Source organism: Oryza sativa, chromosome 5 (genome assembly GCF_034140825.1).
Source record: "Oryza sativa Japonica Group chromosome 5, ASM3414082v1".
Taxonomy (NCBI): domain Eukaryota; kingdom Viridiplantae; phylum Streptophyta; class Magnoliopsida; order Poales; family Poaceae; genus Oryza; species Oryza sativa.
The window spans coordinates 14,578,544-14,604,679 of NC_089039.1; the positions used below are offsets into that span (position 1 = coordinate 14,578,544).

General features: G+C 39.6%; 2 protein-coding genes and 1 pseudogene across 4 annotated transcripts; 2 read left to right on the top strand and 1 right to left on the bottom strand.

Moving 5' to 3' along the window:
- LOC4338388 (pentatricopeptide repeat-containing protein At5g67570, chloroplastic) lies at nt 1-8,089 on the bottom strand. 3 transcript variants are annotated; one of them, XM_066310553.1, is made up of 11 exons: nt 7,456-8,089; nt 6,963-7,154; nt 6,778-6,859; nt 6,477-6,668; nt 6,219-6,332; nt 5,254-5,347; nt 5,022-5,179; nt 3,018-3,437; nt 1,439-2,425; nt 1,232-1,298; nt 67-402 (listed from the first exon to the last, which is right to left on the bottom strand). In XM_066310553.1, exons 1-9 carry the CDS (start codon nt 8,052-8,054, stop codon nt 1,652-1,654), a joined length of 2,625 nt encoding a protein of 874 aa, XP_066166650.1. In that variant the 5' UTR covers nt 8,055-8,089; the 3' UTR covers nt 67-402; nt 1,232-1,298; nt 1,439-1,651. The 3 variants fall into 3 exon arrangements, with proteins under 3 accessions (XP_066166649.1, XP_066166650.1, XP_066166648.1); XM_066310552.1 differs by lacking the exon at nt 1,232-1,298 and having other exon boundaries at nt 1-402; XM_066310551.1 differs by having other exon boundaries at nt 1,232-2,425.
- A 3,396-nt stretch (nt 8,090-11,485) lies between these two features.
- On the top strand, nt 11,486-15,459 carry LOC4338389 (uncharacterized). The gene is made up of 6 exons (XM_015784293.3): nt 11,486-11,866; nt 12,217-12,393; nt 12,692-12,817; nt 13,182-13,361; nt 13,698-13,862; nt 14,868-15,459. The coding sequence occupies exons 1-6, from the start codon at nt 11,609-11,611 to the stop codon at nt 15,219-15,221; spliced, it is 1,260 nt and encodes a 419-aa protein (XP_015639779.1). The 5' UTR covers nt 11,486-11,608; the 3' UTR covers nt 15,222-15,459.
- A 6,855-nt stretch (nt 15,460-22,314) lies between these two features.
- LOC136356644 (uncharacterized) lies at nt 22,315-25,485 on the top strand (annotated as a pseudogene).
- The last annotated feature ends 651 nt before the right edge of the window (nt 25,486-26,136 follow it).

Here is a 26,136-nt window from a genome sequence, read left to right on the forward strand (position 1 = left end):
TTTTGTAGTCTTTCTGGTATATCATGCATGATTTATTTTTTGAGGCTACAAAGTTTAGAGGGCACATGATCAAATCTTGAGAAATCCATTCTACTTCCTGTGCAATAACTAGTAGTATGATGCTCAAACTGTTACACTATCCACAGTTGGCCATTAAAACAACAGACTACACTGTTCCGGTAAATTAAGGAGAAGACAGGTTGCGTTCCCCTTGGCTGCTGTTTTCACAACGCCATGTACAACAGCCGATCCACGTTTGGTTACACGTTATTTTCACACCTGTTCAACAGCCGAATTTCATGGATGCCTTCAGAGTTCATAGTGATCAGTATGACTGAAACGATTATAAGGACCACCGGAGCAGCGTCACTGGACATCCACTTCAACTTCTGGTGTTATTTCCTGCACACAGCACAGTACTGGTATAAAACAATATACTCCGGAAAGGTATCCAGAACACCGTCACGTGTTTCTTTTGATTTAAAACTTAATCCCACTTCATGTTTTCAAAGAAAAATGGCTGACAACTAAAATACACAATAATTAATGTCTAAACTCCGGATACACAAGAGTATTTATACACCGATGTCGTGGAACGAGAGTCGTTTTTGGTATGTATAACATACTCTCCCTCTGGAATTATTCCACCTTAAAACAATCACAGGTTTGATCAAACAACAGATATTTGATAATGCACTGGCAAATTTTGGATAAAATGCAAATAAAAAATTATCTAGTATTATCACGTACATAGTAGATAATAGGGCCATTAAGCATGGAGGGATAATTATGTACGAGTTGAGTTAGGGGATAATTGATGATAAAAATGCTACTAGTACTAAAGCATTTTACTGATCCTTGATTCCTTGGTAATTTAGTGGACTAATTGACTTATTTTGACAGTCAACATAGGCAAATCTTTTATGTATGAGTGGTTAATTAGCATACATATATACATACAAACTGGAAAAAAAATAGCGAAATGCGGTAAGATCTACCTAAATGTTAATTAAGCTCCATATCAAAACAAAAAATCTGTTGTACACATCATTGCACGTGCCAGTTAAGCTATCAATTTCGAACTCATTGGCAACATATGCCATGGGACATAAGAACAGAATAACTAAACCTATGCATGATTTGCGTTCTTCAGACAGGAAAGCAAAAGCTCAGGGACATATGCCAGGACGCATCATGTTGATATTATTACTAAGTCTTAGTATATATATACCTTTTATCTATTTGAAGCAAATTTGGCTTTGGTTTATTTCTGCAGCACTCCCTTCTTGATGAAAATCCTAAGGCAATAAGAAGAGAATTTCCAGAGCGCAATATGTTCAAATGATCCTACTGGTAATGAAACCTATTTTGGTCTGGTTCTTAGGCGAAAGCTAATTCCTTGCATTATCAACTTTTGCTGAAGGTAAAGAATACATACCAACCCACTGGCCTTGCTTTCTGGAAATGGATCTTTCATCAGATTCTTTTGATCTCATCACATAAACCTAGATCCACCTAGTTTGCATATTCAGGCAATGCAGAGCTGCATGTACCAAACTTATGGGACTTCATGGCTTTCTTCGTATTCACCAATTTGGTTAGTGTTAATGTGAGAATTTTACACTAGCCACATCAAACAGCACTTGCCAGATCACCTATCCTCACATGGTGGTTCAGCCGTTTTAGCAGAAAACGTCCCATTTATCCTATCCTGCTCCCATAATTCAAGAATTTCTGATGCTGACGGCATCTCTCCGCATGAACCATCACCATACAAATTCATTGAATCAAGTACTTCGTCAACTGCAGATACTCCTGTCCCCAACCAGCCGAGATCATGTTGTTCTTTCTGTTCACTCTCAAAATGTGAACCTATAACAATGTCCTCGCTCAAGCCAGCATTAGCATCAGATTGTGGAGTATTCATAATGTAATCAGAGAACTCACTGCTAACTTTCTCATCGGGAAATACATTTGTGTTTAGCGAATTCATGCAAGAAAGCTGATCTAGATTGCTATTTGAAGACTTGGTTATATTCTCTGGCAGAGAGAGTTGAGACTGTCCAGTATATGTACCATCAGCCACAAAAGAAGTGTCGTTCACAAAAGTTGTCCCACATTGAGATTGCAGTGCACTTACAAAACAAAGTTCGGGATCCGATTTGATGATATCACTGGTACTGAGGTACTTTAAAAGATCTTTCAAAGCATTCACGCTGAATCGATGCATATTTTGCTCAAGTAGCTTGCTCCACTGAAGTTCACTGACATCAGTTGAAGCCTCAGCCATAATATTTATTAGATGAAGTGTCTTTGCATAGTTTCTTTGAGCAATAGTTTGGCATATCATCTCACTAAATAACTGTACATTGGGGGTCTCTCCTCTTTCAAGTATTGAATCAAGTGCATGTTCCAGCAAATATGACTGCATACAAATCAGGGAGTAAATTATTCATGCACCTGGTCAACTTCATAAAAGAGCATTTCATGATGATTGAAAAAAGGAACTTTAAGCATTCAGAATGTCCCTCCCTCGTTCAGTAGAACAAGTAAAAAAGAAGTCCACCTAAACTAAAAATGAGTACAATAGCATGAAAGAAAACCTGATGACGAAATTTAAGACAATAAGGTTGAATAGGAGGTACAGTAATATTGTTCTAGGGGAACTTCACAATAAGGTTGAATAGGAGGTGTGGTAATATCGTTCTAGGGGAGAAATTCACACTAACTGGCATAGAAAGGAAGATAGTAATTTCATAGCACCTCCAAGTCCAAAGGACCTTCAAGTGGACTGATTGGTGGACCCAAACTATACTAATCAGATATCACATAATGTAATGTAAGACTTCCATGCTGTACATTGAACAAAACTTTACCTTAAATAAAGTGTAGTGCTACGTTAGCATAACTATCCTAGAGCAGATTAATTAAAATACAGACAATTCGTTTTGAGAGGGGAACCAAACATCTCAGGGTAACCGAAAATGAATGTTCAGATTGCTGATAATAAACATTACCTTTCCAGCTTTGGATGCCTTGATGAGCATCCATGAATATTTGCTTTGATCTAGGTGGTACTGAGAGAGAGTCATCTCTCTATACACATTTTCAAAGTATTCCCACTGTTGGGCAGATGCAGCTGCTTCAAGCATAGAGCTGTATGTATATGCGTCTGCTTTATGTGATGAATGATTTGAACTAGGCAAATTAACTTTGATGGTCTCAAATAAGTCCCTTGCTTTCACAAACATATCACAGCGTCCATACACTTTTATCATGACATTTATTGTACCAATATTTGGTGCACAGTGCCCTTCCATTGACTCAAATATTGAGATGCATTCTGAGATATATCCACCATCAAAAGAGGCTAAGATCATGCCAGTAAATGTGAACTCTAGCGGTTTAGTGAGCGGAAGCTGTTTTAGCTTCTCAACCTGAAAAAGAAAATTAATCTTAAAAATAACTCTCTGATGCCTATAGATTACTTATTCCTGTCAGTCCTAATAAGAGAACTAAAGCTTTTGCAACGGATAAAAATGTTATGCTGAACAAATAACAGTAATGATTTCTTAAATTGATAGAGAGTTAGATTTCACGTTTGACTGCCGCACATTATATTATAAAATGACATCTATTGGAGAACATCATCTAGAGTCAAATACAATAGTTTTCAAATCATACAGGTAAACATGACTTATTAGAAAATTTAATGCTGTGGCAATAAAACTCTAAAGCTAAATAGGAAACCAATTGCATCTAAGATTTGTCAGGCAAAGTCAGAGACTCGAATTTCAACTGTTGGCATGCCACTTGAGGTGGTATGAACTCCTAATGCGGAAAAAGGCATGCCTAATGGCTTTACCAGAGACCTGGTAAGGTAATTTCCATTTAGATTGGAAAAAAAATAAAAAATCGTTTTCTTAAATCTTAATCTAGTTCAACCACCCAAAGAGTACAGTCGTATTTTATCTCAAGCTTGTGGGCACATACGACATTGTTCATGAGTTGGTGCAAGTTATGTTTTTGGAGGTTGGTCATCAGCATAGCAAATGTTCTGGTTTTGTACTGCTGCATGTCCAAATTTTGCTATGATCTGTTTATTTTCATTTTTCCAAATTGTGATATGACTAGTACAAAGTTAGCACAATTTATTCCCTTCCAAGTCTATGTTGAGATAGAATAAAACTGGGTAGCAAGATGAGAGTTAAGGGATAAGAAAGAAGACAATGATATGTGATGGTGGGACCATTGCCCACTGGACAGTCCTGAGCCAACAAGGATCCTAGTCGGTGGCACATAGTACCAAAAGAAGGGCTGTTTACTTAGAGAGGCTTAAGTTAAATTTTCTTGAAGTTTAAGATGAAAATTAAACTCACTCAAGAGTTAGTGACCAAAATTTTAGTTTTGCCAACAGATTATTTCGATAGGCAGAGATGATCTCGTTGATTCACATGAAAAAGATTTTTGTAATACAACAACTTCTGATTGTTTTTTACTAAAGTGCTCATATAAAATGTAATAGATTTACCATTCCTTTATCGGATCTTTATCTACTACTTAAAATGACAAATTGGTGGTGGTAATTTTGCTATGTACTCCTTCACTTTAGATATTCCATAGATGGATTCATGTAGACTTGGTTGATTTGTTTGCTAGACCTTTTGCAAAATGAATGCATTATCTGCACTTGTGGATATGTGGTTGCTGATTGATGTAACATGATTTACATACACAACTTAGTAGGCACTTAGGCTTGAGAATAACTATGTCTGTGTTTAAATTGGGAGTTACAGTATATTTATTTGAGACCCACTACAAAACAGGAACACTATGCTAGTCAAAGTTATGTGTTAGAGATCATGTTGATGTTGAAATAATAATACTTTTGAACGGAGGGAGTAAAATCACATAAGTAGCAACTATCCTACAAGGTATAAATGTTTGTTTCGTTACACTAGAGAGATGACAGAAGTATAGTTTGCACTTAATTGCATATGAATGAATGATCATTCACAAACCTGTGACAAAGCATCTCTCCACCTTCCTTTATTGCAGAGACAGCAAGCTAGTTCATAATAAACACTTGCAGCTCCAACAATTCCCCTTTGTTCCATGTCCTTAACTGCTTCAACTGCTTCATTTACTTTCCCTTGTTCCCAGTAGGCTCTTACTAGAACTGAGCACATAATTAGGAAAATGACATGAATCTCAATACCAAAGAAGTCAAATGAACTTTATCTGAATTGCTACCTTTATAAGTTATTGCTCTTGGAGGTACCCCACTTTTTTGCATCTTCTGAAAGAACTTTTGGACAAAGTCATACTTCTTGGCTTTAAGCATGACCTAAAGTAACTCCAGTAAGTATGATAGAATGCCATATCAAAGTTTAGTAAGAAAGAACATGTCTTTATTATGATTGACTGACTGCGTATGCAATACCACACTATATACTTGAGATTACAACCCACTGGACTACACGGAGGCACTTAAGGGTATCTTTATGAACTATTAGGCTAAATCTACCGACATTTGACATGAATGGAATGCACAGAACAAGAAGACGACGATGAGTGTGAGCTAATGCGGGAAATAAAGGCATTTAGTTCAGAGAAGAGGAAACTTTGCATCACCTCTTTTTTGCAAGCTTCTTTGACAAGGAACGTTGGCAGAAAAATGGCGTTACATGTAGCAGTACGGTGGATGCTATGTTTACGGATATAATCATCACTGGATGGCATGTTTGAAAGAGAAGGAATGGTACAAAAAAAATGCTAAGAGGGTTAAAGAGGTAGCGACAAACTCAGTCTCAACACTCCTGGCTAGCTCTTTTTGGTTTTACATTTCTTCCTAGCTCTTCTATAAAATAAAATTAAAAACTACTTATATTGTTTATATCATGGCAGGAGCATCTCCCAATATTTCCCAAAAAGAAAAGGAGAATGTGATGATCAGAGGACTACAATAATATGGTTTCGATCCCCAGACTTCTAAGGCAGATGCATGTAAAACAAGACAGGAATCATAAGCTGATCTAACCTAATTTCCATCAGGAGCAGACCCAGCTAAACTGGACTTGTGAACCTCACACACGCATGCTTTGCAAATAAATTTCACCTTCCATAAAGTGTTCCCAAATATGTACAACACATTTCCAAAATACCCATAGAACAGTACCAATCAGCCAAATGACAAAATGGACAGTTAAAAAGCATACCTCCATCGCTAACCCAAATGTTGCTCCTGTAGGTATCAAACTATTCCTTCTCATTTGCTGAAACACCCAAAATACCCCTTTCCACTGCTGTGATAGAACGCATGCATTAAGGACCTATAAAAACAATGGTCAAAGTGAAGACATGCAAAAGTTATACAGTTAAAAAAAATAAAAGACGTGCAAGGTTATGAACAAGACTTCTTCCAAGAGAGTGCAGGAAAACAGAAATAAAACAAAAACATCAGGCGCCATCCTTACCGAGTTATAAATCAGAACATCTGGCTCCAAGGAAGGATCCCAATCTTTGCGACGCATCTTCATTACCCTTTTCGAAGGCTTCTGTCTCATATACTCTATAATCTTGATTAGCTCGTTTAGAAGGCCAGCTCGACCAAGTGTAACAGCAATACTATGGTATGCAGCCATATCAGGGTATATTTGAGCATCACTCTGATTTAACGTAAGATATAATGCTTATACCATTATGTTTTCTCAATTTTAGGCTGGAATATAAGAGACAAATGGAGTAAATTCTAAATGGGCAACAAATAAATTCTACCCGCATGATGGTGAAAACTCGAAGTGCTTCAGTTGGCCTCCATGCTTTTCCAAGGATTGATAGTAATTTTGTATACACGAACCTTGATATGTTATATTCCATTAGTCAAGCATCAGTACTTGAGTTCAATTTCATTAGATAACTTGTGCTTGCAGCGATCTGAAACCTAGTAAACTAGGATATACCTGCTTTTTCGATGCTTGTAGATGTTCTCATTGTACACCCACTCAGTAACAGATAAAGCCTGCCTCCAATTTCCTCTTGCCTCAAGCCCTTCCAGTATTTGTAGCAGATTATCTTCATTATATATTAGGTCAGCTTTTTTCATCAATCTAGTAAGCCTCCAATCACGCATACTTAGATCATCTTCGTTCAGCCTGACAAAAAAAACTTACTTATGCAATATGGAACAAAGACAACATTTCACGCAATTCAATTCATTGTGAACGATTTAACTCAATAATGGCATTGGCATTTAGGATAATGAAGAGTGCAATGAAGTTAAATGCACATAAGGTGAATCCTAAACCGCTATCTATCTAAATTCTGCCATATCTCATATTCTTGTAAATGTGATTATTAAAATCATAAAGCAACCACCACTACTCGAAAGCAGTGAAAGGCCAAGAACGCCTGAAACAGCAAGAGCACGAACAGGGAGGGATTCTTCGCTTATACCTCCTCACCAGCGACTCAATCCTCCTCTCCTCATCCCGAAAATCCGAATTCCAGCCGACGCCAGCACGCCCCCGCCTCCCCACCGCCGCTTCCTCTTCACCCTCCTCTACGTCATCATCCTCCAGTAGCCACTCGAACTTGCCGGCCCTCCTCGCCGCGAGCATCTCGCGGAGGCCGTCGAGGCCCTCGCCTTCGCCTCGGAGGGCCCCACGCGGGGGTGCCGAGGCGCCGCCGTGCCACGGCCGGCCCATGAGCGCGCGGTACTCGGCGACGGCCGCGCGGAAGCGGGCCTCGTCGTCTTCGCCCACCACCGCGGCGCCGTCCTCCTCCCTGGGCAGCGCATTGCTGGCCGCCTCCGCGGCCGCGGCGGCGGCGGCGGTGTCCTTCCTGGCGCGGCGGAGGGACTTGAGGGCCTCCTTCTTGCGGAGCGCGTGGAGGATTTTGGGGGTCGGGGAGACGCCCTTGCGGAGGAGGCGGCGGCGGAGCGTCTCGCTCGTCGGGGCGGGGCGCGGCCGGCGGCGGGGACTCGGGATGGCGCTGGGGTTGTGGAGTTGGAGGGAGAGGTGGAGGCGAGGCAGGGGGAAGGAGGGGATAACCATGGCCGCGCGAGGAGACGAGCCTCTGCCGAGGCGGCAGCGGGCGCTTCCAAAGCGTCACTCATAAACGCTGGACAGGAAGGAAGAGAAATATCTGAAATTTTAAAAAATATTTAAAAATATATAAACAGGGTAAAAAGAAACTTATTCCAAATATACCGTGACCTCAATAGACTATTGGCTATTGGACAGGAGAGGATAGCCATTGCCAAGAGCACATGAGGCGAGTCGGCAGTGGCACTTTAAAGTTTAAAGTTTAGAGTTAGTGTCACTAATACGTGCCAAATGCTCGGACGGGAAGAGAAATATAGGTAGGAGGTTTATGAAAAAAAAGACAAATATCCTTAATTTGATAATTATAGTTTTAGCCTTTTAGTTTCCCAGAACATTTTATATTATTTATTCATGAATATGCACAGAAACACATGGCACTACACACATACTACACGTTAGCAAATGTGCACCTTAACAAACCACCACGAGAATTAAGGCCAATGGCTTACCATCCTTACTAAAGTCTTATTAAAAGATCATCTGCATATGTGTAAATGTCGGTATTAAAATTTATGGTAATTTGGAACCATACCATTATAATTTTGCAAAGTTTGATATATGTCATCGGTATCTCAATGACATGTAGGACCCACATGAGTCAATGACATGTGTGTCAGGATGGCATATCTCAAATTTTGCAAAATTATAATGGCATGGTTCTAATTTTCCCTAAAATTTTTTAAACTATGGTGTCTACAACTCCATTGTCACACTAGTATTGTTTCCCCGCTGCATTTCATATGCTCGATTGTGAATCTATAATTTTATTTATTAAAACATACAAATAATTATATTTAACTCATCTAAATTCATCTCTTTAGGGCAGATCCATGTATTTACAACCTAATAACTCAATATTAATAATGTATTACTTGGCATGAGTATTAAGTTAGACTATACGATAAAAGGAGATACATGAGATACTTGGCATTTTTTTCCTGCATCTGCCTTTTTCTAAGGTGATGGTATAGTTCAAGGCTATGTTCCTGAAATTGGAGAGAAGTTTAGGGAAAGTTGGTAGTTTGAAAAAAAAAGTTGGGAGTTTATGTGAGTAGAAAAGTTTTGGATGTGATGTGATGTGATGGAAAGTTGGGAGTTTGGGGGAAGTTTGGTGTGAACTAAACAGGGCCCAATTCAAAAGCCATAGAGCATTCAATAGAGGGAAACCACGTTTTTCAAAGCCTTCTTTAATCTCCAATTCTCCATCATAACCTTCATACCATCAGTGTTGTGCAGAATTATTCTCTCCTAATCTAACATTGGCCATTATAAAAAGGGCATTCACATGCTTATCATGCCAAAGAGAGAAGACATTATATTTCAAATACAGGTAACAACAACTACATCATCATCATGTTACAAGAAGACATTGTATCCATTGGCATCCATGAGAGTAGATTCCTAAGTCGATGGCATTGATGCCCCTGCTTGAAGAGCGTTGGAAGATGGTTGGTGGCTATCCATATCTATCCCTAGATTTGGCAAAGCCACATAAGGAAATTTTCATAGGTTGATTATGGCGCATTGGCACCTAGTTGAGCCGTGAAGGATTAATTACGGGGTGTGTGGATACATATTTAGCTGCCACAACCACTCGCCTCTCTTGGCTCGACTCTAGTCATAATGGGCATTGTCGAAGGGCAAAACCTATCTTCCTTATTTTGCTATGAGGGAAAGCACATTTACCGGTGTAACACACAGCCATAGTATTGGTACTTTTCTCCATAAATCTATCTCAAGTTCATAGATCTGGCTGATCAACAAAGGCATTTTTCCTACTTTAGCTTTGGTGGGTCTATTTTTTTCAAACGACATATCTCATCCTACCACCGAGTAGACTAACTCACTGCTTTTCTTAGAAGATTTCTCAATTTTTTTCTACATTCGAAGCTGATGGTAATCAAGCAGTATTAGCTATGCGGACAACCCCTGATTCCCTAATGAAATCATTCTACGAGAAGCTTCATAGATGTGTTAGGTGGGTTGTAGGACAGTAAGGGAGTAAGCTATCAAAATGATATATGATATGTTCAAGTTGTCTTAGTTTTTTTTTCTTTGCTGTTCTTTTCTTTATTAGTTATGGTAATATATTAATATAGGTGTAGAGGCCGAATGTAATTTATCTTCTTGATAAAGTATATGTATTCTAAATATATACATGACATATATATATACACCTTGGTTTGTCCACCTCAACCAAAATAGGATGTAAACAAAAGTATTAGAAGCGAGTAAAACAGAAGATATCGTGCACGGGAAGTCCATAAGAAGGTCAAAAGATCAATGCATATCATATGGCACTAGTACTACCCAAATATAATCCCAAGCTACCTCGCTAGATGCAGGATATGAGAAACAACATTATGGGTGTCTATCTTGATAGGGATGGATATATATAGAAAATGCCAGTTTATGAGTGTAACTAACTTAAATGGAGTGATATTGCTTTAAGGCTTCTTTGAAATGCATGATTTCAAAAAACACATGGATAAAAAAAATACAGAATGTTGAGTATGTTGAATCCCATTGGATCTATAATCATATGATTTCTCAAAACATGTGTTTACATGGCTCAAAGGAAAATATATGATTTTTGAGATTATGTATTACTTAGATTAAGATTAAAAGAAGACAGAAATGGAGATGTTGCTTTGGAATTCTCTTAAAATATGGGTTGGAGCTCATGTTTAAAGTTCTTTAGAATTGGGGTATATGAATAAATTGCAAAGGAATTTTGCAAGCCCAAATCCCACAAACCAAGCAACCTCCTTATGATTTTTTTTTCCTAAGAATCTAATCCTTCAATCCAAAGAAACATAAATATTATCATAACATCTTTGGTTGTATATAGAATATATGATAAAATCATGAAAACCAGATTAAAGAAAATCTATAAATCGTTTGGAGGATGTTATGAAAATGAGATTCTGTGGTACGAAGATAGTGTAGCGAGTTATGATAATTTGAACGTATTGTACTATAGGGACTACTCGAAAACATTGGCTACAACAGCATAGCCTACAGCCATGTAGCTTGGCTATCTTCAAGGCAACCATCCAGACTGGCTACAGTAGTATAAGTGTAGCAGCATTGTTGTACAATCTAATAGTTGTTTAAGATTATCATATATATATATATATATGACAATCACTATTTATATATATGATATCTATTTTCAGTATCTACGTAAGTTAGATCTTTCTATGATACACGATGAGCCGTTTGTTTTTGGGATCCTTGGAACTTGTATTGTGTGATGTCCACTGGAGTATAGCTGGGTGGGGTAGTAACCCATTCGGAAAACCCCACTAATCCAGTCCCCAACTCCCAAGCCGCGGCCAAGCCATTTTTCACCGTTCACCGTGGATTCGAGTTGACTCGCAGCGTGCCGCGTCCGAGTCCAAAGCCAAACTGTCATCCATCCGCATCACCTCACCGGTATAAAGGCGCGCCCCTCCCCTCGCCGCCCCGCGTCGGATGCCGCCGCCGCGACCGCGACCGCCATGGCGTACCGCCGGAAGCCGCAGCCTCCGCAGACGCCGCCGTCCTTGGACCACCACCACCACCACCACACCCCCTCCGTGGGCCCCTCGTCCCCGCCGCAGGACTCCCTCGCCGCGCAGGCCATGCGCGCCTCCGCCGCGCACCGCGACGCCTCCTCCCTCTCCTCGGCCTACTCCTCCTCCTCCGCCTCCGCGGCCGCCGCCGCCGCCGCGGCTCGCCGGGGCCACCACGAGCCCTCCGTCTCCACGCCTTCCCCCGTAAGCTTCCCCGCTGAGACTCCCCCCCACCCCTTAGATGTGTCTGATGCGTGGCCCGGATCTGGTCCGCTCGGGGCGGTTTGTCTCCCCGTCCTAGCCGCTTCTTGAAATCCATGGTGGTGAATCGATTAGGGATATCGATTTAGGGCCGCATCTCTTCGTTTTGATTCCAGTTAGGTTCGCGATTAACTAACTTGTGATGCTTGACTACTTCTGTTTAGTGGTTTTGCCGCCGCCTCTGCTGTTCTTGGGTTGGGTCTCCCTGACATCATCGGACCAAATTGTTGTATTTCTTGATTTGGGGAGCGAAGATTCTATGTTTATACTGTCGCTTTTGTTCTGTGTTGTAGGGTTCTTCGGGTTATGAATACACATCCATGAAGAACTTGAATGAGGCTAAGTACGGATTTTGGGGGGCCCTTGCTCGGAAAGCCAAGTCTTTTCTGGACGAGGATGGTTCACCAGGGCAGTATGATTCCCCGGCGAGGCAGCAGCCGTCAAGAGATGCGCCGCCGGTTGGTGTCCAGGTGGGAACTGCTGTCCTGACATTCTCTTGCAGTTAATTGAACTGGTAGATTCTAATTTTTATTTAATGCGTGTACTGATCATTTCTTGAAGAGATTAGCAGCACAGTCTAAACTTTTGACTTTTGCTAATGATGTTAACACTTATTCTGTCATCATGGTCAGTACTTGACTACTTGTTCATTCATGCTATAATCTGCACCTTGTAAGTTTGTGTTGTGCTTAACTGCCATTATTGTGTTTAGGCAGTTTACTTTCAGATGTTCTTGTGTCAATGCCAACATTTTTATTGCTATTGCAGTATACACGCTCACAACAACCACCGTCTGAAACATGGAAATCCGAGACACCTCCATCTCATAAGAGGTCCGAGGCCATAGCTTCCTCCCTCAACTATATTGGTGGCACAATAAAAAGTGCACTTGAAGTAAGTTGCTATACATCAACTACTTACCTAATCCTATTTAAACGATCACGTGAAAGTATATCTCCTTTTTCCGTTAATGTTATTTAAGAACTGTTCAAATAATTTCTATTCTAAAAATATCCTGGTAGCATTAGCAAACCATGTGTTAGAAGTATAGCACCATGGAAATACTTTTATCTTTCTTCTTTTACCTTTGTCTCAACTTGGAAAATATGAAGCATTTTACGTTGTTGTCTATTTCATATCACAACAGCACTAGAATAATGGTGATATGACTGGTTAATTTATTTTATGATTGAGGCATCCTTCTGTTATGCTTTTATGTTATTTACCCATGCTAACATGTTTTAAATCTTCTTTCCAGGAAGGCCGGACGATTGTAGAAAATAAAACAGCCGACATTATTCATGAAACACGCAAATTGAACATAAGAAGAAAAGGAGCTGGCTCAACTACACAAGGAGAAGCTCCACAAAGATTTACTCAAAGGAATCTTCCACAAAATCCACTTGACTACGAAACTCAATTGAAGGCATCTCGCGACGTAAGGTGGCCAATATGTGTCACTAGATATGTTGCTTAGTGCTACATTTTGCATCTTGGAATCCACGTGGTTTCCAAATTTAATCTGGTGGCATTTTTGATAAACATCATTTTTACCTGATAGCTGTTCAAGTTTTTTTTTTGTGTTGAGCGTGATATCTGTGTGATTATATTCTTTGCAAAGTATTTTTCATTAAACATAGCCTTTCAGTGCTTATTTCATCCTGCCCTTTATTTTTTCTCTGGTTGACGAACAGTGGCATCAGTTTAGTAATCTTTTGTCTCTCATCGCCCTTTCTGTTGGAGTGGATTAGTGACCCATATTTTGCACTTGCAGGTTGCAAATGCCATGGCAGCAAAAGCAAAGCTGCTATTACGTGAGCTGAAGACTGTGAAGGCCGATTTAGCTTTTGCAAAGGAACGTTGCGCTCAGCTTGAAGATGAAAATAAGATTTTGCGGGAAAGTCACGATAAGGGTGATAACCCTGAAGATGATGATCTGGTTAGTAATTTTTCTTTAAAACGGACAAGCAATTATGAAAATCATCAGATTCTTGATTGCTGGAGTTATGTATTAAAATGTTTTGGGCTTCTTCTGTGCATCTAAAGTTTTACTAAATAACTACTCTTTTGACTTGAACACCTGTAGTCCAACTTTCTGAACTAATAATAAATAGCTGTTGAGTCTACAAATTATAGCTTCACATGCTCAATTCAAACTTATCTTGGAACTGCCTAAAAAAATTATCATGGATTTTGACTCTTATATAATGTATGTTCATCAGTGTGAAATGTGGCCGACTCATGCTTATCTTACCATAGTTTATTAAAAATTGCCCCTGAGGGGTCTAATTACATTTTGTATTATATTCCGAGTTTTTTTTTGTCATATTAGTTACTACCTCTGTCCCAAAATAAGTTCATTTTTCACCTACCCCACACATACCAATACAAAAGCAAAAGGACTAGAATACCCTCCACTTTACCAAATCTCAATGGAATTGTCCCCCACTTTATCTACTCCCAATGTATTTATCCCTACTTTCACAAACTCCGATGCAATGATCACTAAACATGAACTTGTTTTGGGACAAACAGGAGGGGGCAATGAACTTATTTTGGGATGGAGAGATAATGTTGATATCTTTTTTGTGAATGGAACCTGTAATTTTCTGTGCCTTAGAGCAAGTTTAATAGTATAGCCCACTACTAACTCAAAATCATCTATAGCCAATGTAATAGTCAATTCATACAATAGTTGCTTACTATACTATTAATACCTGGTCCCACCTGTCATACATACATTACGTCTTGGAGTCCGTGCTGCAGCTGGCTACAGATCTGTAGCTCGCTGCTCTTCTCTCTCTTCTTTTATCTCTTTAAAATATGTTTATAGCTGGCTTATAGCCTGCTATTGTACCTGCTCTTACCAATATGACAGGAGTCCAGGGTGGTACCTGTTACCTTCCGCTGTGGTTAATCATACTTTTTTTTTTAAAATTTGCAGATCCGCCTCCAACTAGAGACACTATTAGCTGAGAAGGCACGGCTCGCACATGAGAATTCGGTGTACGCTCGAGAGAATAGATTCCTACGAGAAATTGTTGAGTACCACCAACTTACTATGCAGGATGTTATATATGTGGATGAAGGCATTGAAGAGGTCACTGAGGTCTACCCTACACAAGTATTACCACCTGCACCTTCTCGGGCTGGTTCAGGCCTTGGTCGCTCTGTAACCCCAGCTACTCCCAAGACTGCCAGCTCATCACCTTCATCAACATCCATTGTTGTACCAGAAACTTGTCCGGTCGTTCCAGCCTCCCCAAAGTCGCTTTCTCGGACTTCATCTAAGCAATAGATCAAGCCCGGCACCACCAACCATGCTGAAGATTAAAAGGTGGTTAGTGGTGCGATACAATCCGGATGCCATTGCAAATGTAAAACCAAAGCTGCGCCGTTGCTGTGCCCTGTATGTTAGTCTCTGATGAGTTGTGTCCTGGAAATGTGCGGACAAATGATGTTCATGCCTGAGATGTTTGTATGATCCGGTGTAACTTACACAGTATTTATAATTTTACTGCATCATCGATTTGGTACTGGCAAGGTGTGCATGCAATTGGCTTTGTTTTGCCCGTGTCAATTTGCACTCTGAAACGAACACATGTTGATGCAACCCTTCGTGATTATCTTGGCAGTTTCTTTGGTTGGCGAATCGAAGTGGTTAGCTTTCTTGTGATAGAACCAATTCACCTGTGATTAAGTCTTAGATTTGACACAGGTGCTCATCTTTACAGCTAATTATTCTTTGTGGTGCGATAGCGAGGTGCCCGTGGTGTCTCCATCAATTTTAAGGTCCATTGTCTAGTCCTCCGAAGATGCTTATAAGGGGGTACATCGTTCCAATCTTCCGAAGATACTTATAAGGGGGTACATCGTCTCAATCTTCCGAAGATGCTTAAAAGGGTAGTATGTGCGGGGAGTGTGCACGTGTTGTGAGCGTGTGTGTTTCTATTGTGTTATATAAAATAGTTAATTCAAAATTTGGGTGGGGGTTTTTTGAATGGGGGTAATGGTGTTGTTGGCTTCTTGCCCTAATTTTATGTTGCAATTGTGGATTTACCTACTTCTTTCTTTGTAGGGTTTATGATTTGCCCTCACGTTTTTAAATGAAGTGGATGTTTACCATGTTTTGGATGGTAATTAGGTAGGCCTGGAACTATTGAATCTACCTTATAATTCACCAACAACAGTCCTACATTCTACATACTTCATACTTCATTGATCGGTCAGGATTGTTTCACTCAAATCCGACGTTCCAGATCGTAAACTTAAAACATGCACAAACTTATAAAATGCATAAAAAAAATTCATTACAATTCAAAATGAAGCAAACTCAATTTCTACAGAATCACCATCTTATACTCTTTTGAAAAGTAAAATAAAATAGTATACATACTTTACATCAAAATGCCCCTAAAAATATTATCTACAAAATAATTAGTTTTAGATAAGCTAAATTTTGGAAATTCATATAAAATACATTTCAACTCATTTTTGAGTAAACTCAAGCTCTGGAGAATGACCATAATATGTACTTACAAGTTATGAAATAAAAAAATATACCCAGAGTACAATAAAAGCCCCTAAATATTTATATAAGGAATAAACAACTTAGGGTACACTTTAACTTGTAAAATCTGTAGAAAATTCATTCTTAATCCAAATGGAGTGAACTAAATTTATATAGAACCAGCAAGAGGTGAACTTTCCCATTATAAAATAAAATGTACAACCTTCTGTAACAGAAACATCACTAAACTTTAATTGAAGTAATAGTCACTTAATTATGAACTATGAACTATGCAATTTATATAAAAATGCAACCAAGCTAAAATAAACCAAAATAAAACTTGTTAGACCAGAGAAGTGATAAATCCATCCTCCACCACTAAAACTTGACACACTTAAGTTATATAAGGATTCATAGGATAATACATCAAGTCATCAACATAAAACACCCTCTAGTTCATATAAGGTAAAGCAACAATAATACAATCTTTAAAGTTATGAACTAAGGTTAGATTAGTTAAAAAGATCATTTTCTTTATTCATCTCAAACAAAGTAGAATATATTCTGGACTTAAAACGCCAGAGCCTTGTACATACAGAACACTATGCACCTACAACACGTTATAACTTGTAAAATTCATAAAGAATTCATAATTACTCTAAAAATTATGAAACCAAATGTGTTAAGTCTTAGAAAACACACCACTACACCTCTGTGAAGTCAAATCTAATAAAAATCAAATAGCAAAAATATTTCATAACACTACTCAGTAAAAACTACTATATACCAACATAACTTATAAAATTTGTAACTCCCAAATAAAAAGGGATAAAATGGAAATTCATTAACCTAAATTCATTTTAGACCAGAACCTACCCACCTTGCACAAGTCATGCAGTTTAGAGCATTTTGGATTTTTCGCCTATTTCGGTGTTTAATTGCATAACGTGTAAACAAGATAGATATTGCAATAACGGCGAAGGAATGACTTAGGTGCTAACATTTTCTAGGAACAAGGCAAGTCCTTCCTCCCCTCTTCTTTGATCACATTGAAACTTATGTTTTTGGAGATGAAAAGTGTTGTTTGCAAAGTTGCATAATATTTGATTAAAACGATATTTGAAAACTTGGTAAATGGTAGTCATGACCTTATTGCTGCATGATCTACCTTGAATAATTGTTGTTATCACTGTTTGTTTGTAACCTTAAGAATGGTTAGAGTACTCTTCTTGTGCTCAAATGGGTCTATGCTTAGAGAAGTTTTATGGTGTTTGCATTCCAAAAATAGTAAAGATCCAACGCTCCACAATTAAAGGTATCATACAAAAGGTATTTAAGTATTGCTATAGATACTTAGGCAGGAAGGGTAAAAAGATAATTTTCTTAAGAGATAAAAAAGGATATAATTGTCATAATATTAGTAGGAGGTACATTGATACCGCATCAGTAGTTCATTACCATCATATGCTCTAATTCTCCATTGCATTATTTGTGATAAGGGATGTAAGATCCCGGTCTTCTGATAAGTGTTGATAAACAGTCGATTTGGGCGGAGTCGCGACACAACTCGATCCGGCTTCTGAACGAACACGCTACTGAGCCCCGCAATTGCAGCACCACGTCTCCTCTGGTTATCAACCATGCCGAAACCCGGTTGACCTCACCGAGAAGGCTAATCCCTGCATGCGTATCGAAGATCACAAGTAAGAACAAGATAGATTGCAACCAAATTGCATATGAATGATTAAGCACTCGAATTTGGGGTTCCACATACCGATCTAGCGGTGAAACCGTTCTTGACAGAATAATCTAAGCAAAACCCGACTCTAAACGATGACATCTACTGAATAAATATGACTAGGGACATTCTAGGTTGCGCACACCCCCTTGGGCTAAGCCCACGACATAATTACAAGTCCAAAACCCAAATCAGATTCAGACTGGATGAAATACGTGGCTTGTTTTCCAGATTCCTGGTAGCTTGGTAGGAATTTTGACGTGGGACCAAAACCATATGAAAGTAGACTCCATAAGCTTTCCAAAAAGTACTCATGGGCCCTGGAATTCCTTCTATATCAGCAGCTAGGTCCGTTTGAAATTGATGCTGTCAGGAGGCCCGAATCCGAATCCAAAACGTGTAGAACTTTATCTCTTGTCTTCTATGGACCAAAAGTGACGCGGTAAGATGGAAGTGGGCTTGGAGAAGGTCTTGGTTTGTTCTCCAATCAATTTCTTTGATCATCCATGAATTCGTTAGCTCGGTCTCTTTTCCTTCGCCCAAGCAAGTACCTCTGCAAACAAAAACACACGAAACTTATTGTGTAGCACCGTTTGTTCAAATATATAACATGTAAATCTAATATAGAACATATGCAACTTTGGTTGATTAGTACATAAGGTGGTCATGGTTATATCCGAGCTAGTTGTGTCCTCATCATCCTCCCCTTCTTGATTGGAAACCGTCCTTGGTTTCACCTTGTCATAGAGCGTATTAAACTTATTTTTATTTATCACAACATCTGGTGAGGAACATTTCTTGATGACCATATGGTTGGATCCTAAAATCTTTGTAGTCGAAAACTACAACACTCCCCTTCTTGCAAACCAATCTATAACTCATTTAAACAACTAGAGGAACTAGATAGAGAATTACTTATACGCATGCGGTCCTCTAGACCACATTTCATCATGAAAAGGAAGTATAGTCAAATTTGAACAAATATATACTTGATGCACATTATATTGTCATTTACTATCATAATTGTCAATAATATGAAAAATCACATCAGAAGGGCATGGCAATTCAAATCTAGCAAATAATTTCTTCTCTAAATAGTTGAGTGGATAAAGATCATCAAATTGAATATGACCCCAAGTATTTAAAGAAGATAGCAATTTAAGCTCTTCATTTTCGCTAGCAATGTGAATACATGTTTAAACTCAACACATAGTGGTTCTACTATAAAATTAACATGTTCATTCACTAGTTGTGGCATGGATATAAGTGAAGCATCGCACAAATCTTCTTTATCACTAGAAACATCAGGCAAATTGTTTTGTGACAAAGGTATTTCAACAATTGTTTCCACTATGGGTTGCTCTAACGTAGCATAAGTAGTGGACATAGTTGGCACATCATAACTATGCATACCTTGAGTAGTTGCAGCACCATTATCATTACCTTTTTTCTTAGGACATGACTAGATAGCTACTGGTAGCTGGTTTGTCTTATCCAGCTACCACTCCATCAAGTATAAATACAATAGTGTGTGTCTTTTTTTAACATCTTTAATAACTTATATCTTTTAAATCACATATTGTTCTTAAAATCTATTTGCACCATTGTGCTCCACTCAAAATATGCGATAAAACAAGACCCATATTGAATATATTTAAACATTTTATTAATTTAAAAGTAATTTATTATATGTAGAAGTAGGAAGTAACTTTTACATCTTATACATGATTAATTCTCATTAGTTACTCCATCAATATTATTTACAATCCATCAATGGTTTTATCTTCTTTTCTCATACTACATGAAAAACAAAAGTGAAAGGGAAAAAACAATCAATGTTTAAAACAGATTTACAGATTTATAGAAAGTTACTTCGAATTAATATCGAAGTTACTTTTAAAAGTTGTTAAACTTACTTGTGCTAATTAAATTTAATTTCTATCTCCTACAACGAATTTACTTCTAATGTTGTGACAATGTTACTTTCTTTTTGTTTTAAGTTACTTTTATAATTTATCTAAATTAGTTTTAGACTTTACTAAATTTGCTTTTATATGTCTAAGAAGTAATTTAGTGAAATCTAATAGTAATTTAGATATATTATAAAAGTAATTTATAATTTTTCATTAAAATATAATCATGTGAGATCTTGTTATAAAGATTTAATTGTTACGAACACAACGGTGTAATCGGATCATAGATCGGATGAGTAGTTTAAGAGAAAATTTTATTTGAAGCATAGGATGAATAGTATATATTTGAAGCATAGGGGAGAAACTTCTCTCTCTGGCGTAGCAGAGTGCGTCATGTGGCTTAAGATTCGGACTATTCTGGCCTTCTTGGCAATGTCGGCATGTGGAACGGACGACTATACCAGCGTGCGTGGGATCGGACGGCTCTAGATGCGTTGCGTGATAAGACCAGATCGAGAGGCCTTTCGAGATAGATTTTACGTTTTTCTTATCTTTAGAAATTATAGGCGCTTGGTCAATTGAACATTCTTCAAGCATGCATGGAGCTATAGATAGGTCTTTTTGCTCTTCGTCTTTATTCTCTTCCTCCTCATCGTCTTCAACGTCGGAGGTGCTGATGTAGCCATCTTCCGTAGCAACGTATGCCCGTTGACTAGGGCAAACCTTCTGCACATGGCCAAATCCATGGCAGTGGTGGCACTGAATCTTGGGCGTGCGTCCCGTCGAAATGACAGATGAGGCACTCTTGGTGGATACCTGCGAAGAACCTTTACCTAAAACTGCAGGTCGTGGGGGAGGTGGTTTTAGCGCTACAGAAACTCCGGACGTAACTGGTCGCTTGCTCGTTGGTGGGGGTGCCCAAAAAGAGATGGGCTTGGAAAGCCTCGAAGATGGCTTCGCCCGTGGCGTGTACGTGCTCGCCTTGTTCTTGATCTGTTGATCACGCCCCTGCAATTCCTTCTCTGCAAGCATTGAAAACTGAAACAACTAGTTGACAGTGTTAAATTCCTTATTATCTACTATGTCCCGAATATCGCACCTCAATCCCATGTAAAAGTGACAAATAGAATCCTCGGTTCCCTCTACTATGCTACATCGTATCTATCCCTTTTGTAGCTCACCATAGTAATCCTGTACATATTTATTCCCTTGTTCTAAATACATCTGTTTCTTGTGTAAATCTATATGATATGATGGAGGAACAAATTTATCACGCATAGCTACCTTAAGTTCTTCCCAAGTAGTAGGCAAAGCACCCTCTGCAGCTAACCCAGTCCCCCAAAGGAAAAAGTACGAAATACCCCCCCGAACTATAGCGGTTGTCTGAAATACCCCCTAAAGTCGAAAACCGGACATAATTCACCCTCAACTATCAAAACCGGTTACTTAACCTCCTAAGGCAGAATTAGGGGTGGTTTTGACCGGTCTTCGTACACGTGGCAGTACAGCGTGGCAAGGGGACGACACGTTAGCACGGGGTCACTATATAACAGCGGAGCGCTCTCTCTCTCTCTCTCGCAAAATTTCCCCTTTCTCCCCGAAACCCTAGAACGGGCGGCGATTCCGGCGACTTCGGCGAGGCTGGGTGCGGCGGGGCTAGGCGGCGCTCTAGGCGGGTGGGGGTAGCGCGCTCCAAGGCGGCCACGGCGTCGAGGCCGGCGAGCTCCACTGCGACCACAGCGGCGCATTGCAAGGCGGCTGGGATGAACTAGGCTGGAAGAAACCGGGCATTTGAGGTATGTGATTTAGCTCGATTTGAAGTGTGGATTTTTTGGTGAAGTAGTTGGAGTGTGGGATGGATTGATATTTTTTTGAGCAGTTCTTGCTAGATATTAGTCAGATGCGTTGGGATTGTTATTATAGTGCAGAAAGGTGGAGTAAGTGGGAATATGGGGGAGGTTGATTTTTGTGTTGGGATTGTTAGGTCCTGCATGCATAGGGATTGATTTTGTTGATTTTATAGTAAAGGTGGAAGTATGGTGGTTGTTTTTTAACTGTCAATCTTAGGGCACAGATGCATTGGGATTGATTTTTTAGTCTTAACTTTTTTTAGGACAATTTTACCATCACTGCAATGGATCGTCTAGAGTATTTATCTGTTAGATTTCACTTTGGCGGTGAATTCATTAACAATTGGAGGGAAACATTTTATGTTGGTGGATCTGAGGGTATGTCTTACATTGAACGTGACAAAATATCCTTGCCTGAGTTAATTGGGTATCTGAAAGATCACTGCGAAGTGCTCCCTGGTATGCTTTTGCACTGGCTTTTTCCTGGGAAAGAACTGGCAGATGGGCTGAGGGTGTTGGTTGATGACAAGGTCTGTGACTATATGTCAAAGTGTGTTGTGGATGGAGGAGTGGCTGAAATATATGTAGAGGCAGTAGTGGGAGGGGAGTCCAATGAGTCTGGTAGCAGTGATGACAGTGACTTTGAAGATGAATTGGAGGACATGTCTCTTGCTGATGATGAATGGGATGATTTAAATGATGATGCTGTGTTTGAATTACCTACTGGGAAGCCTATTCTGTTATTCAGTCAACACCAGAGAAGACAAAAAGTGATTTAGATAGATTGAGAGCTTGGAGTACCCCAAGCCCAAAGGATAAGGGGAAAGCTGTGGTACTATGTGAAGAGAGGGTGAAGAGTGCAGACTTGTCTGGTTCTGACAATGATTACGTTGGTGGGGACTCTTGTTCATCAGGAGAAGATCAAGAGGTTGAGGAAATTAGGAAGGCATACAAGGAGTTTAAGAAGAAGCTAAAGGATGGTGAGGTAGGAAATTTAGATGATGTGATCTATATGGGGTCTTCAAGACAGATTAATGATGGAGCCTTGGTTCAGATTCAGGGTGAGGAAGATAATAGCCCATATGAGAACAGCAGTGCAGATGGTGATTCATATGAAGAGGATAGTGATGGACAGTTGGTCAGAAAGAAGTCCAAATACCCCATATTTAATGCCAACCAGCCCCATGTTAGGCTTGCTCTTGGGATGAAATTTGATGGGAAAAAAGAGTTTAAGGAGGCAGTGGTCCAGCTAGCCTTGCAGAACAAAAGATTCATAAGGTTCCCCAAAGATGAAGGTTACAGGACAAGGGCAAAGTGTGACTGGGCAACCTGTCCATGGAGTTTTTTGCTATCAAGGAACAGCAGGACAAATAGCTGGCAAATAGCAAGTCTTGTTGATGAGCACAATTGTCCTCCAAGGAAGGATAACAACCTGGTCACATACAAGAGAATTGCTCAGAAATATGAGAAGACGATCATAGATAACCCAACTTGGAGTATTCAGAGCATGCAGTCAACTGTCTCTGAGCAAATGTTTGCAAATGTCAGTGCATCTTAGTGCAAGAGAGCAAAAGCATATGTCCTGAAGAAGATATATGAGTCTAGAAGGGATGAATACTCCAGAATTTTTGACTATCAATTGGAATTGTTGAGGAGTAATCCTGGGAGTATAGTTGTTGTCAAGCTTGATACTGACCAGCCAAGCCCAGTGTTCAAAAGGATATATGTTTGCCTAGCTGCTTGTAAGAATGGGTTCCTATTGGGATGTAGAAAGGTTGTTGGTTTGGATGGCTGCTTTTTCAAAGGTTCAAACAATGGGGAGCTATTATGTGCTGTTGGCAGAGATGCCAACAACTCTATGTACCCAATTGCATGGGCTGTGGTATAAAAGGAAACAAATGACTCATGGGATTGGTTCTGTGATTTGCTATGCAAGGACTTGGGATTTGGTGAAGGTGATGGCTGGGTGTTTATTTCAGACCAGCAGAAGGTATACTCTTCTAACATATTTTGTTCAGTGTTATTTACTGTATTTCTTGATGTGTTGTTGTTATTAAATGGCTTCTATGTGGTTGATTGCAGGGAATTGTAAATGCAGTTCAGCACTGGGCTCCAAGTGCTGAGCACAGAAATTGTGCAAGGCATATTTATGCCAACTGGAAGAAGAAATTCAGCAAGAAGGAGTGGCAGAAGAAGTTTTGGAGGTGTGCCAAAGCTCCAAATGTCATGCTATTCAACCTAGCAAAGGCAAGACTGGCACAAGAGACTGTTGAAGGTGCAAGGGCTATCATGAACACAGATCCTAGCCACTGGAGCAGGGCTTGGTTCAGGTTTGGCTCAAACTATGATTCTGTAGACAATAATATTTGTGAGACTTTCAACAAGTGGATAGTTCAGGCTAGGTTCCTACCCATTATTAGCATGTTGGAAGCTATTAGAAGGAAGGTGATGGTTAGGATACATGAGAAAATAACCTTGATGGACAAGTGGCTAGGATCAATTTGTCCAAACATACATAAGAAACTTAATGCATACATCATCGATTCAGGAAACTGTCATGCAATCTGCAATGGGATGGACAAGTTTGAAGTTAAGCATCAGAATCATAGGTTCACTGTTGATCTTGAGAGGAAAACTTGTTCATGCAGAATTTATTCCTTCAAAAAGACCTACAGCTGTTGTTTGGAACCTGTTGAGGGAATGGAAAGCTGGCCTACATCTGATAGGCCAAGGCCAAAGGCTCCAGGTTATGTTAGAATGCCAGGAAGGCCTTCCAAGAAGGAAATGAGAAGAGAGCTACATGAAAAGCCCAAAGCAACAAGGGTGTCAAGGGTAGGGTCAGTGATGACTTGCAGGTTGTGCAAACTCCTTGGGCACAACAAGGCTTCATGTCACAAGAGGAGACAGCAACAGCAGGGCAATGTGCAGGTACTAACTTGTTCATGCAGATTTTGCTTAAATTTATTACTAGCACAGCATCATAACTGATATTTTCTCTCAACCTTACAGGCTCAAGGATCTCAGCCAAGCTCTACACAGGATCAGGCACATGTTGCAGCCAAGGTAATAATGGCTTGCTTCCTGTTTGCACTTGCTTCAGTCCTATGTCTAACTGCTACCACTTGCTGTTGCAGCATATGGCAAATGCTTCATCATCTCGAAAGAGGCAGCTGAAAGCTTCAACATCTGCAAGGGCAGCTGGAATGGTTGGGGTTGAGCAGCCAAGAAAGAAGTTGGAAGTTAGGAGATCTCCTCGGCTAAACAGAGGATGAATAGGATATTAGGTTCATAAAACGTTTGGACATGCTTACTGGATTAGCAATAGGCAGAAGATCACCACCTTTTGTAGAGTAACATGTGGTATGAAACTTCTGTAATGTGATAGCTGTGGCATCTAATAGGCCATCTTTTGTGTAATAACTGAAGGAATTACAGTGCTCTAAAGTTTGAAGCAACCTGTGACATTTACTGCCACCACTCTTGTTTACTTGCTGATGTAATCAGATACAATGGGTTCCAGATGTGGCAATATATGTCATTATTTATCATCACTTTTGCTGTTTCCATTATCTCCAACTGCCATAACATGCCTTGATTCCCAGTCACCCAATATGGCTGGTCCATTTGCCAGCACAGGTCATCAAATCACCTGATTTTTAACTGTCATCTCAAACAAAACCACAATTTTGCATTCATTCCAATTTGCAATTACAAATTCTAGTAGAACAGCTGACAACACAACAATTCCATTCATTCCAGTACCCATTACAGATTATAATAGAACACCTGACATTTTCTTAACTCCACACTGACCACATGAACCCTAACTTTCATCACAACCTACAATTTTAGATACATAGTTCCAACCAAGAGAACAACAACAGCTACTAAAACATACACCAACATCATGATACATGTCTGTTGTTTGTTAATCCTATCAACTAAAACACAATTTGCAGCTTCCATCTTCTCTACAGCAGCTCTCAGACCCTGAACCTCATTGCTTTCTTTCTTGGGGGTAGACTGCAAGTTGTGCTGGGCTACTGTCCTGTCCCGAAGTGCAGCCTCCAGGCCATTCACTTGCTCACGTGCAGACCACACAGCATTCCTCAAATCAAGCAACAGCTGCTTCATATATGGTTCTGCCTTATCATCACACCACTCCCAAAATCCGCAGCCCCCAGACTTCACAAAAAAAGGGG

Excerpts from the sequence above, each read along its gene's own strand:
- LOC4338388 (XM_066310552.1), bottom strand. The coding sequence starts at position 8,054 with ATGGTTATCCCCTCCTTCCCCCTGCCTCGCCTCCACCTCTCCCTCCAA. Across the intron at positions 6,669-6,777 it reads GAGTTTTCACCATCATGCGG|AGTGATGCTCAAATATACCC; the intron begins GTAGAATTTATT and ends ACGTTAAATCAG. Across the intron at positions 6,333-6,476 it reads ATGTTCTGATTTATAACTCG|GTCCTTAATGCATGCGTTCT; the intron begins GTAAGGATGGCG and ends TTGTTTTTATAG.
- LOC4338389 (XM_015784293.3), top strand. The coding sequence starts at position 11,609 with ATGGCGTACCGCCGGAAGCCGCAGCCTCCGCAGACGCCGCCGTCCTTG. Across the intron at positions 13,362-13,697 it reads AATTGAAGGCATCTCGCGAC|GTTGCAAATGCCATGGCAGC; the intron begins GTAAGGTGGCCA and ends TTGCACTTGCAG. Across the intron at positions 13,863-14,867 it reads ACCCTGAAGATGATGATCTG|ATCCGCCTCCAACTAGAGAC; the intron begins GTTAGTAATTTT and ends TAAAATTTGCAG.